Genomic DNA, 13,026 nt, shown 5'->3' with positions numbered 1-13,026 from the left:
TAGAGACACCACCCCGGCCTTTGTGGTACATTTCCCTGGAATATTTCACATCAAGACCTGCACCAGCTGACCCAAAATATAAGAGCTTTCTCTGCATCTGCAGAAAAGCTGATGTCTTAAGAGGTTTCTACCCCAGCAGCATGCCTCTCAAGTATATCCCCTGGAGTGGATGTAAAGAGCAGGTGGCCCCAGAATGGCAGCATCACCACAGAGTCCCAGCCCATCATAGATAGCCACCTCTGGAAGCTACAGCCTGAGGCCTCACCTTCAGCTACCCTCTCCCACTGGTGTACTCCAGCATCTCCCTTCCGCCTGTTACTGATTTCTGGTTTTGTTCCACCGTGGTAGGAAATGGTATTTTTGTCTGGTGTCAGTGTTTTTATGGCCTGACACGATTTCCCCACAGAACACGGTGTGTGCACCAGTGGCAGGCTGTCACACAAGCACTGGGCCCTGGCACATCATCTGTCCCTCCCCACTGTATCTTGTTGTTGCCACAGATTATATCTTCAGACTTGTGTGCCCATCAGCGTAGATTTATAATTAGCTGTTACATGAATTTGACTTTTAATTCACCTTCCATAGGGAGTAAAGAGAAATTACAACTCAAAACTACAAAGTTAATGGTTTTTATGTTTGCTTATTTGAATTCCCTATACCGGTGCCCTTTCCTTCTTACTGCTCTAGGTTCCTTTAGCCTCTCTTGTGAGTCAAGTCTGGTAGCAAAACACCTTAGCTTTTGTTTTTCTAGGAGTGTCTTCCTCCCTCCTTTGCCCTGGTCAAATGTAGACTTCTTGGTTGGCTGGTCATTTTCTTTCAGTGGTTTAATATGTGATCCCCACAGTTCAGCCTTCTTTGGTTTCTGGTGTCAGTTGTCAGTCACAGTGAAGACCCCTTACATGTAACAAATCATTTCTCTGGCTGCTTTCCGGATTCTCGATTACCTCAGTCGACTTCTGACCAGAGGTCACGGCCCCTCCCGTCACCAAGCACTCCCCTCACTACTGCATTTGGCAAAACCTGGTATTACAAGTCAGCCAGTTCTAGTTGGTTTCTTATGGTTTGGAGGCCAATTTCTGCAACCTCCATGTCTTAGTCAGTGTTCTGTTGCTGTGAAGAGCAGCTCTTATGAAGGAAAACATTTCATTAGGGCTGGCTTACATACAGTTCAGAGGTTTAGCCCATTATCATCACGGCAGGAAGCAGGGAGGCATGCAGGCAGACATGTAGCTGGAGAGGTAGTTGAGAGTTCTGCATCTGGATTGGCAGGCAGTGGGGAAAGACAGTGAGCCACTGGGCCTGGCTTGAGCTCCTAAAACCTGAAAGCTGCTCCCCCTCCCCCAGTAACACACTTCCTCCGGCAAAGCCACACCTCCTAATAGTGCTACTTCTTATGAGCTTATGAGGACTGTTTTCATTCAGACACCACACTCTAACATTTAAAGTCTGTCAAAAATGCCAGCAGAAGAGAGCCAACTTGCTCCAAGCAGTAGTTTCTCCTAGTCTTCAACTTCTTGGATATAAGCTTGTAGTTTGAGACAAGAGAAGGTAGTGAGATTGGCTGGTACCACCACATCTACATTAGATGTAGCCACCACATTTTCAAATCAGATTATGAATGCCCTCCTGGGTCAGACTCTCTTAAGAAAAGCTTACAGGATGCCAGCAACATCACCCTTTTGGACATCACATTGGAAGATGATGGGATGTGGGAAATCTAAATAGAATTTCTAAGTTACCTGCTTTGGGTCTTTGTCCCTTTTTACTTCGTAATCTTCAAAGAGCCCTTGCAGGATGCAGAGGACATTCAGGCCAGCACAGTCCCTGCAGCTCTTTCCAGTTGAGAATAAGATATAAATGACTAGCCATAACTAGCTACCTCAAGGAGCTCAGTTTTATATGGCTAACCTTTATCAATTTAGTACATTTCTCTCGCCCCCCTCCCTCCAAACAGGAGAAAGATTGTCTGAAAGATTTCAGGTCATTGAGTTAATTGGTTCTTTTTCAGATATTGAGAATAAAAGCCTTTCCTCTACTTCCATGTCAGTGTGGTTTTGAGTGAAATATTGCCATCCTTTTAGATCAATGAAATGCAATAAAGTCTCATTTCAGTAGTAAATGAATGAAACTAATGAATATATTTCCCTGTATTATTAACACTACAGCATATATCAAGCTCTTGAAAAATAGCTGATTAATTGAAGCCAAAGTAATTAAAACAGTTTCTTTTAGTTTGTCTGTTTTGCTGATTTTTTTATTAAGTGACATAAATTATCATCTCAATCTTTTATATCTAATTTTTAGAACTCAGATTTCAGCTTCAAGGGAAGGTTTGGCATATTTTGTCTTCCTCATTTCAAGTTTGTCTGTGGGAATATGATAGTATGGACTCAAACTTCATTCAATCCAAACAACATTGCTAATGATAAAGGGCAGCTTGTACTCCCAAAAAAAGAAGTGTCAGTGAACAGGAATACACCTCCAGATTTATAACCCTTTCCTTGTCACCATAAAAATGTCCAAGTCATTTACAAAAGTGTTCTTTCATTGCAGAATACCGAGTTATGCCATGTAAACACAAGCTCATTTGAGCTCCCAGCATTATTTCTTCCTCTATTCTGTTACACTTACATCCCATGTCTTTTTCCAGTTGGAATCCCAGCCCAAGTTCTCTTGTGTTTCAATGTGTGTGAAAGATGGATTGATTTTTCTCATTTGAGTAAGCATTCATGTAGTTGAAACTGTCCCCCTTTAAATTTCATTTTTAAAAGGTTGGCTGTAAACTGTGACAGATAGAGGGAGCCTGTTTGTATCGGACTGTGGATTGTTTGGCCACGCCTGTGTGTCTTAGTCTGGCAGGCTGCTGTAACAGATCCCTGAGACTCAAGGAGCAGGAGAGTTACTTACTGCAGCTCTGGAAGTACAAAGTCCAGGACCAAGGTCTGTTAACAACATAGGGCCCAAGGCAGCAGCATACTTGTGTCTCAGGAAGGTCATCCATCTAAGGGGACACCTGTGTGTCCTCATATGGCTGAAGGGCAGAAAGACAAACAGGCTCCTTTCCATCCTCTGTAAAGTCCCAAATTCCATTCATGGAACTTTCACCCCATAGCTTAATCGCCTCCTAACAGCCTCACATGTAATGCTGTTGCTCTGGTGATGAAATCTTGGCATGAACATTTGGGCAAGTGAGCTGCCAGTGACCACATGCAGGTGACCACCAGCCACAGCTGAGAAGAGCCCCTGCTGGCCCTTCCTCACCGCAGGTGTCCCCCCCCCCCCACTTCTCAGCTTCCTTCTTCCTAGTGTCCTGACTTTCTTGCATTTCTCTTCATTTTGCCAGCTAATCATGCATCCCTTAACTGTATAGTTTAGTATTCTTGGTGTTGATTTTAAGTAGGTGGAACTATGTGTGTGTTTTTTCACCCTAGCTGCATTTGCTCAACTTTTCAGTGAGACCGACTCAGTGTGTGCTTTGGTTGTGCCTTTTTGCTGCAAATGTCGAGCCCTTCATGCAGGTGTCCATGGCTTAACCTCAGTCTTGCAGGGTGTTTGGGTGGTAAAGAAGCTCCCCGAGGGGAGAAGTTTTGGCACCCGGCTGTTTTCCTTCGGTACCAGCTCTGCCTTTCTGGCTTTCAGTGCTTATCTTTCACTGTATGCTCCAGGCTGTGTTTATGCTTTGGTTTGTGTATATCATGTTCTTTTTTTCAAACACTCTTTATTCCTGTCTGGTTTACCATGTTGCTTCCTAGGAAGGGCCTTCCCCCTTCATCCTTGTCTGGCTTCAGTTAGTGTACTGTTTTGATTTGTTTTTTCTAATCAGTTCTGAATTACTTTTATCCTCTAATTTGCTGCCCCACAATGCCCTCCCCTTTACTCTCCTTCTCTCTCTCTCTCTCTCTCTCTCTCTCTCTCTCTCTGTGTGTGTGTGTGTGTGTGTGTATGTAGCTGCAGCTGGCCTAAAGCCCACAGAGATCTGGCCCCTCTGCCTCCCAAGTGCCCTGACACATCTGGCCTTCATCATACCCTGGAGTCTGCTATCTTTCACCTGTATCCTGTCATGTTTTTATGAGTTCCAGTTGATTGTAGACATACTTAAATTCAGTGTTTATGTCCTTATTATACGTGATAAACACAGCTCTTTTACAGCCTTTGTCAGGCGGCTTCCACCTGGGGTGCCTACAACCTGTTGTCTCTCTTTGTATTGTCTTAGTTTGAGGTGCACTTTGCCTTGCTGTAGTAACTGCCCAGCAGTTTACACAAAAAATTGCTCTCAGTAATACTTTAAAAATTAGCTGAGTTAGCCACCTCCAGGGAGGAGTTCTGCTTCCCTTTGCTCAGCCTCTAGGAATGCTGTTTGGCCTAGGTCATGTGGGTGACCCTGCTGCATCCACTCCCCAGCCAGAGTAGTGCAGTTTTGTGCACAGTCACAGACAGTTCTCCTGCGTCTCCATCTTGCCCTGGCTCCGAATTCCAATCCATACTTTAAACCTATTGAGTTCATGAAGAAACTCTGTCCATTAGTGGCTCCTGACTAAGCTATGTGGATATCCCTGCCCTTCCTGCACAGGTCTGCCTGAGTCAGTACAACTGCTCCACTTTCTACCTCATCCATTATTAACTGTAAGACTCCTAACAGCTTTGAGTTTGCATCGTTTTGAATTTTGCCCACACATTTCACTGTCCAGCTGAGCTTAATCTTGATCATGTGTCTATGGTAATCAAACCTAGTTATCTTCTCTCTCCAGCATGAATACTCTGCCCTTATGCCTTCCTTACACTTGCATTCTATCTTTTCCCCTCTTTGTTGCTCCTCCTACTCTAATCTGTGTTGTCATCCCGTCACCTTCAAGTGTGATGGGCACAGTTTGTCAAGCATTTTCCAGTAGTCCTCCCTCGGTTAGGTGCGGTCTGTCAGCAGCACTCCATTGCCTGCCAGCATTATCTGCCTTCCCTGTGATTTCCTCAGTCTCTCCAAGTCCTCTGTTGAAATGAAACATTGCTGTCTCAGCTTCTCCAGGGATTTGAGACCCAGACACAAATGCAGAAGGTTGAGGTAGTCATGACAAGCAAAGTCCTCCCCTGTTATCACAGAAGAGTGTATTCCTCATGGAGCAGAGTGGGAGCAGCAGGGGAGCACTCCTGTGGGTGTGGGGTGTGTAGGTCCAAAGTGAAGGCCCATTCAGAAAATCCCTCCTCAGCCCCACCAGGTGTCAGACAACCTGGTGTGTGTGTAGAGCCCTGCACCGGTTCCATCCCTGACACACAGGTACTGAGGAGGCTTCGCCTCTCCTCCTCTTTGTACTCAACTATCACCTTGTTCTTTACTCCAAATGGAATTAAAGCCACAAGTTGCCAGCTCTTGATTTATCTTTCCTTTTAAAGAAAGAGTGTGGTTCCTTCAGCGTTCTAAGGTGTGTAATTGATCTCCTTAGAAACGAAGGAATGGCTTCCAGTGAGTTCCGGCATCACATCAACAGGACCCCTCTATTGCCTGCTCTTTCCTCCAGAGAATAAGATAGAACTGTGGGTGTGCATGTGCATGAGAACAGCGGCCAAAGGAGAACCTTATCCCTTTGAGGCAGGATCCATCACTGAGCCTAGAGTGAGCCTGCTACCCCTCCTAGTTCCTTCTCCATCCCCAACACACATGCAGAGTCACTTTTAACATGGGTGCTGAGCATCTGCACTAGGATCCCCTTGTTTGTGCTTTGCCCACTATCTTCCCAGCCCTCAGCAGTATAGAACTTAGGCAACTGGATCTGTTCCATTTGTGTCTTAGTTAATTGTTTTAATCTTCACACACACACATACCATTTACTAGACCTCATTATGCAACCTGTAATTAACCTCCCACAGCCAGTGGCTGGGGCAATTAGCAAAGAATCTTGTGTCCTTTCTTCTTCCTTAGAGCAGGCTAAATGGTATCACAGCTAGCCTGGGAGAGGGGATCAGAAAGCAGGGTCTTCTTTTCATGTCAAGGGCTTGGAGACTAAGCACATTCAACAAAGAAAAGGAACCTAAGATGCAGTCACTGCTGGTTTCCAGGTGCCCTAGGAGGCTGTTGGCTCCTGGCAGTCAGACATGGTGATCATCTGTCTATAGGGCAGGGACTTCCTTCCCCACTGCATGCTGAGTGGCCCCTTAGGATATTGAGCGAGTCACACCCTTTAATTTCTATTTTGCCTGGGTCAGCTTTCCCTTGAAAGAAGACAGCCGAAGCCACTTTAATAACTGCTTTTAGTGTGCACAGTTAAGTCTATGCAGACACCTTTTCCTTCTCTCAGAAGACCTAGGGCAGAACTGGAGGTCAAGGAGATAGCACAGGCTGGTCACTAGTGCAACATCTGAGACTGTTGCTGAAGGTCCTGGCGTGGATGCATTCAGACTGTGCACTAAATAACCGTGAGGGTGGACAAAGCCAGACTTTCCCCTCCCGTCTTTGCTACGACTGTGACAAGTGGGGTCTCTACAGTAAGCATCCCAGAGACCACAGCCGAGAGCACTTGGACCCTGCTCATTCCCAGTCCGGGGATTTGGCAGCAGCCCACACAAGCGATGGAGTGAAGAACTCCTACTTGCACAACCACTTGCACAGCTGTTGTTTCTTCTGCCAGGAAGAGGCAGCAACAGTCAGGCTGATCTGGGACCAAGACAGCCTAGCACGTCAGCACAGTCCAGGAGGCCACTGACGTCAGCTCCAAAGGGTAATTGCTTTCTCCTGGCTGACTAACACATAGAAAGTTAACCATGACAGAGGACTTTGCCTGAGCCCTGCAAAGGCGGAGAGGAGGCGGGAGGCAGGCAGGAGCTTCACCCACCCAGGCGATACCACATTCCCTTCAGCTGTCCCGGAGCAGGCTTAATGCTGTGCCGGCTTGTCCTGCAGATTTGGAGAAATGAACATGTCTTAACTTCAGGAATCAAGATGCATAAGAAATTGCAGGGGAACAGGTTGAAGTTTGTACCAGCCCGAGGCCAGGCTCTCCATAGCACTCAAAGCTTCTCAGAGACCGAGGAGCTATCTGGGGCTGCAGTGTGTTCATGAAAACTATGCTAAGCTGGCCAGTGAGGACCATATGAAGCCCAGTGGCTCTCGCAGCCGGGTCTCAAGGACCCAGTTCTCTATGAAGTAGAGGCCCCAGGAACAGTAGGTTCACTTGGAATCATCGCTGAGAAATGCTCCCATAAGCTCCAGGAAAGCCCATGTCTTAACCACACACCTGGGAATTCAGGGCTCTTTCCATCACTCACCTTCTGGTTATCTGGGCATATTAAGTAGGGCTGGGTTATATGAAAACATGTTGCCCAGCTGCAGATCTTAACTAGGCCACCATCTTGCTTTAACAGGGAACATACAAACAAGCAGAATTATGTGTATTTAGGGCCTGACCTAACTAGGTATGAAAGGATCACTTGGGAAAGTTAGGAGCCAAGCCCCAGGGGTGAGTCAGCCACTGTGGAAGCTGCATGATGGCTTGCAGGGTCAGTAGACCTGTGCCTCCACTTTTGGATGCTTGAGACCCTTACAGCATAAACAAGTCCCTGGGAAATGGCTCCTCTCAGCCAGCAAGGTAGGGATCTGTAGGGTTCCAAAGGGTTGCCCCTCCTACCTTCTGTGTGTGGTCCTCCCACCTGCTGGCTCAGTGCAAAGCCAGTTCTTGCTTCCGACAGAGCATCCTGCAGGAGCACTTTTCTCTATGTGTGCATAACATGAAAATAACGAGTGTGTAATAGGGCCCCAGACATTTACTACATCCTGATTATGTGCTAGTCACTGTAATAACCCCAGTGACAGAAGCCATTGGCTTAAAGACCTTACACTCCAGGAGGCGAGGCAGAGACACAGTGGAATAGAGCATTCAATACTGAAACAATGTCACTGTGATTAAAGTCTGTCCTGCTAGCCAGCAGGGAGAAGTGTAAATCCTAATAACTGGGGCCTAGCCTCTGGCTAAAAAAAGAAAAAACCCAGGGTCTCTAGTACCTGAGTTTGGACTGGAGGGCAAGGGCTGCATGGGGTACCTGGTAGGCGGCATGGCAGATAAGTGGGGTCAGCCTGGGCAGCCAATCTGTCCTTTAATATCATAAGGTCCATAGGCAGGAGCTAAAGCCAACCTGTTGGGGTGTAAAAGGTGTTGTATTATATTTCAGGAAGTAATTCAAGCCTTAGGACCTGCCACTAGTGATCTTAGGCTCTGAATTCAGATTTTCTATGACGGCTTGACCAGTAGGATTATCTCTTCTTGTCCTCACACACCCAGATGGGTCATACGGAAGAGCACTGTGCTGTGACGTCCTACATAGGTATTCTCTGGCTTTCACAGAAATCAGTGTCGCCTGTAAAAAGCTCTTTTGTCTAGGAAGATTGAGTCGGGCATAGAAATTGATGTTCAGTTTCTGGTGAATGGGGTTCTAGAAGGAACTGGGCACAGATGACCATGTTTGTACCTGGAACACACTGGGTTGTCCTGGTCCTGGATTTTTACCTGCCTCTTCTCCTGCCCAACTCTGCCTTAGTTTCCTGAATCCTTCAGACAGTTTGAACTCTTGAAACACTTTAAAGGGCTGTCTCTCTTAAGGGTTTGTAAGGAGGTGTGGCATACATGTAGAGTGGGGTGCCAAGAAGGGGCTACGCTGGCAAGGGTGTGTCCCTATGTAACCCACCCAGCTCGGTAACAGCATCCTCAGCCCCAAAGAGCCCTGAACCCTTAGCATCTTTCAGATGCAGCTATTTGATGAAATTATAGTGTTTCCTATGTCTGAATTTTGTATAAATGAAATGTTTTAGATCTGGCTTCATCCACACAGTTCTGAAAAATTTCTCCACATGGATACAGTTACTTTTTCACTGCTCTATTATATTCCCTTGTGATTATAGGTGCCAACAACAGATAGAGATTTGAGTTCTCTCTTATCTTGGGGTCCTAGACTATTATGTCACTTGTTGAGCATAGCATTTCTATTTTCACTAAGCTGGATATCTGATGGGGCATGGCTACAGACCAAGAACTTGGAGAAAGATTGTCCTTTTGGGGGTCTGAGCCCTCCTGTTCACTGAATCTGAGCTGCTGTCCATGCCCAGTATTCATATGTCCATTGTTCCCTTGTCTGACCCCAAGCCCATGCCAGACTGAAGTCATAATTATAACATGACAAGTAGTCATGTACAAGGCAGTGTTGTTTCCCTGGTTAGAGTTTGTCCTGATGATCTGTCAGCTGTCCGTGTGGCTCTGTACCTCCGTCACACGGCCTTTAGCTGGTTTCTAATGCTTCAAATATTCTGAAGTGGGTAGAAATAAATGATGTGGGAAGTTCTCTTCCCGAGTGTTTGGGTTAAAGATGGAGTACTTACAACCTATGTCTGAAGTTGAGGCTGAATAGGGGCTGAGCCCTTACCCTGCATCATCCGTTCTAACTTTCAGTAGTGTCAGAACTGAGTTGACCTAGAGGATACCAAGCTGGCTTCCACAGAGAACTGGAGAGTTGTTTGGAAACCCCACCTTTCTCTTCCCAAACCAGGTGTTTTTCTGAGCCAGGGCCATTCCATCAAACCCACTTCCCTGGTGACCGCTGGTGAAAGAGAGCTTTTCCTTCAACCCCGTGTGTACTCCCAGCGTCTCAGAGAGCGGCCATGTTCAGCTGTGCATGCATTCCTTACCCAGTGCTGAATGACACTGTTCATGCAGACCCTGAAACACAGTCCAGGCACATCTGTTGTGCCTACATAAATGTGCATGCTATATACCCTGGTCGTGTGTTAGCGGTCAGAAAGGACATTTCTCCCCCAGCGCAGAACCTGTGTGTTCCTACAGCTAGAAGTTGGCATAATAGAAATAGGACAAATTTGCTACACTGAGATTGTTTGGACAGCAGTGAAGTTTGAATGAGAGACCAGGCATGAGGCGGAGAGGTTCATGGCTGACTTCTGAGGGCAACTAAAATGAGGCTGTCTAGAGCTCTGGTATTCTGTTTTCTTCTGCAGGGGTTGGCACAAGGAATTACTACCGAAAGATTGGCTACAGATTACAAGGCCCGTACATGGTAAAGATGCTAAAATAATGGCTTCACCAGTCCCCTTCATGCAGCATCCTCCCTGGCAGAAGACAGCGAGTGGGATCTCTTGAATGCCCAGCAGAGGCTGAGCAAGTAGATGGACCTGTACGCCCCCTGGGGAGCGCTCTGCCCTCCCACTGCGACTTCCGCCTCACAGCCTACCCTGCTGACAGAGGCCAAAGCCACCCTCTTTGTGCACCCATGGAGTCACTTCTGGATTTGAGGCTTAAATGATTTTTCCAGTTTCTAAATTCTGCATGAAGGCTGCAGGTGACCCATTTGGGCTACGATGGTGTGGCAAAAGCAAACCAACTTCTTTGGCCATCATCACTTGTGACTGTTGCCTGAGGGGCAGCTTCGGGAGAAGATTGTTTATAGATCCAAAGCTGAAAGCCGAACTGCAGCACAGAAAAGCTGTCAGACGTGGCTCTCTGGCCTTTAGCTACATGCACGTTCACCCTAGACTTGAGAAAATGAGATTTGCACTGGAAGTCTCAGTGACTGTGCCCGTGTCTTGAAATGTGCTGTGTTGGGTGAGAAAAGAGCTGAGGTTGTGGTTTGTGTTCATAAGCTTGATGCTAGCCGTCACCAGCCCATCCTGTCAGGAGTCTGCCCTGACCTGGGCCATCACAGAAGCCTTTGTCTCACATCTGTGAATGTCTATACATCCGTACCCTGACACCTGCAGGGCTCTGTGAGCTACCTCCAGCGTGCTGGCCTAGCTCTGTGCCAGCCAGTTCATCTGTCCTGAGGAGACATGGTCCAGTGTGCAGAACCAGAGCCTCTCGGCCTCGGTCAGAACTAGTCCACCCTCACAAGTGTCTCTGCATGTTAATTCTGTAAGGTGTCGATGGCGCTGCATGGAGACTGTAGCAGTTTGGCTAGTGTGTGAAAGCAGGCCTGACTGACCTGCGCAGAGGGATGGTGGGCCTTCCAGAGGCTCCTTCACCATCCAGCTTCACCTGGGCATCTGTCGTTTCATTTCCAACAGTGTTTAGTGAAAGCTGTTCTCTAAAAGGTCTGAAAAATAAAGTCTTTAGCATAAAAGAGTCGTGTGGAGCTTTTTTCCCCTTGCCCTGTAAATGCGATGGCATTTGTCAGGAATTTACAGGTTTCACTTCCTAGCCTGTGACACCGTCTGTTTCCCCCGGGTGCCATTTGCCATTTCATTGCACTGCTGAAGGCAAGCTAGAAGCAGAGGCTTTTTTTTTTTAGGGGGGGGGGGGTGTTGTGGCACTCCAGCCACTTTCCAGAAATGTAGTTTGGAGAATTTAGCTATTTCTTAGGTATGTATTTCCTCCATAAAATATAAAAGTGTTAAGCTAATGAAACGCGCACCCCAGCTTTCGCACTCATTACTGGAGTCAGTGCATACTGAGGCAGCAGAGGCTATGACTCCCTACCTGCACACGTGTGGTCCTGGGCCTCCACTTGCTCACCCAATGAACGAATCATCTCACCCAGCTCAATCAAAACGCACCAGTCACCAGAACACAAGCACATACAATGATTGTTTTGAAAGGTGGCCACTTAGAGCAAGAATTTAAAACGAGACTGCCAAGAACCTGTAACACCTTTTTGTGGACCTCGGTGCTCACCCCCAACACTTAGCTCATTGTTTTTTAAATTTGGGGAAAAGTGAGTGCTTTTTGTGTTCCTCACCCCTACTGACTGAGCAAGGTGTACTAAAAGAATGAATTTTCATCAAAGGCATTCATGGTATTTTTTTTTTAAGTTATCACCTAATTAAAAACACAAATTTTGCCCTTGACTCACAGAAAGCCTTAATTACAGGAGGAGCTGGACAGATCTGGAAACTGCTGGAGAGCTGCAGAGCATAGGGAGATCCCCCTCTACTTTTTGAGCTTCAATTCTCCCTGCGTGTAACACGGAATAAGCAGCCATCGCTGCAGGACGGGCATGAGAGTCGGATGAGGTGTCTCACGGTACCCAGGCATCCTGAAGATAGTCACCTCGCTGATGAAACCCCACCACCGGTGCCTGGGGCTAGAAAACCACAAGGGGAATAAATTCACGTGCCTCCTTCTAGTGGCATTTTCGAGGTTCAGGTGAGCCCATGTTCACCAACCTCTTAAAACCACACCTGTGTGACAAGGCCAGGGTCGCCAAGGTCCAGCAAGGAACGCTGTCAGGCCCACATCTCCAGCAAGAGAGGTTCTTACCTGACACTGAACTCCAATGTTTTGCTGGAAGGACTCGTCACAAAGGTCGCATCTGCGTGTGCTGCCGGCATCCAGGCTGCCACCTTGTCATCCAGAAGCGCCCTCTCCTTGGTTCACGTGAAGCCTTAGGGGCCAGGATACTAGAGGAGCAACAGAGGCATCTGGAAACGCCACCGTCCTTCCCAGGGCTGCCTGGTGTGCACTCTGAGGAGTCCCTTTAGGAGTGTGGCAACCTTTTGTGGAGCACACATATTTCTGTGTAGCAGGTCTGGACTGGCCACCTCCGCTGTGGGGAGAAGATTGGCGGTTGTGAATGAATCTCCTTGTAAGCCAGAACAGAAAGAAAACTGAGTTTTATTGAGAACGCCGCAGGAAACAAAGGGCTGGACAGTAAGTGGAAGGGTCCTGCGTGCAGTGTGGGGCGGTGAGCTGCAGAAGTATACTTCGTCTTGAGCAGTATACGCTTTCAGTTGCTGGGAGCTCCCTTCTGGCATGTCATGCCCATCATGTGAACGAGGGCAGTCTTTACCATGCCAGTCAGCCTAGTCCTGGTGGTTGTATGGTTCGCGTTCCCAGCCAGCAGGTCAGTAGGAAGGAAGAAAACCCGAACTAAGCCTGTAACAATTCCGTGACAGGACCCATCCCACTTTTCTGCACTTTTCGTAATGGATGGCCCCACTCCATGGTGGAGGAATGCACACCGGCGGTCTGTATGTGTGTGCCTAGGCACTTGTTGGAAACAGGGTCCCCGGTACAGCAGTGTTGAGAGGCGGGCCCCTTGAGAGGT

The 13,026-nt window shown here is 47.4% G+C and overlaps 1 protein-coding gene across 1 annotated transcript in view; it reads left to right on the top strand.

The window, feature by feature from the left end:
- The window catches only part of Elp3 (elongator acetyltransferase complex subunit 3), a 66,677-nt gene extending 55,574 nt beyond the window's left edge, over nt 1-11,103 (top strand). The window contains exon 15 of the mRNA XM_055609700.1: nt 9,986-11,103. Within this exon, the coding sequence (XP_055465675.1) occupies nt 9,986-10,062 (77 nt within the window). The 3' untranslated portion in view covers nt 10,063-11,103. The remainder of the gene's footprint in view (nt 1-9,985) is intronic.
- The last annotated feature ends 1,923 nt before the right edge of the window (nt 11,104-13,026 follow it).

The sequence above is a fragment of the Psammomys obesus genome, unplaced genomic scaffold, assembly GCF_907164565.1.
Source record: "Psammomys obesus unplaced genomic scaffold, mPsaObe1.curated_primary_1811, whole genome shotgun sequence".
NCBI classification, from domain to species: domain Eukaryota; kingdom Metazoa; phylum Chordata; class Mammalia; order Rodentia; family Muridae; genus Psammomys; species Psammomys obesus.
The sequence above is the reverse complement of the archived record's forward strand: the minus strand, read 5'-3'. Positions and strand labels throughout refer to the sequence as shown.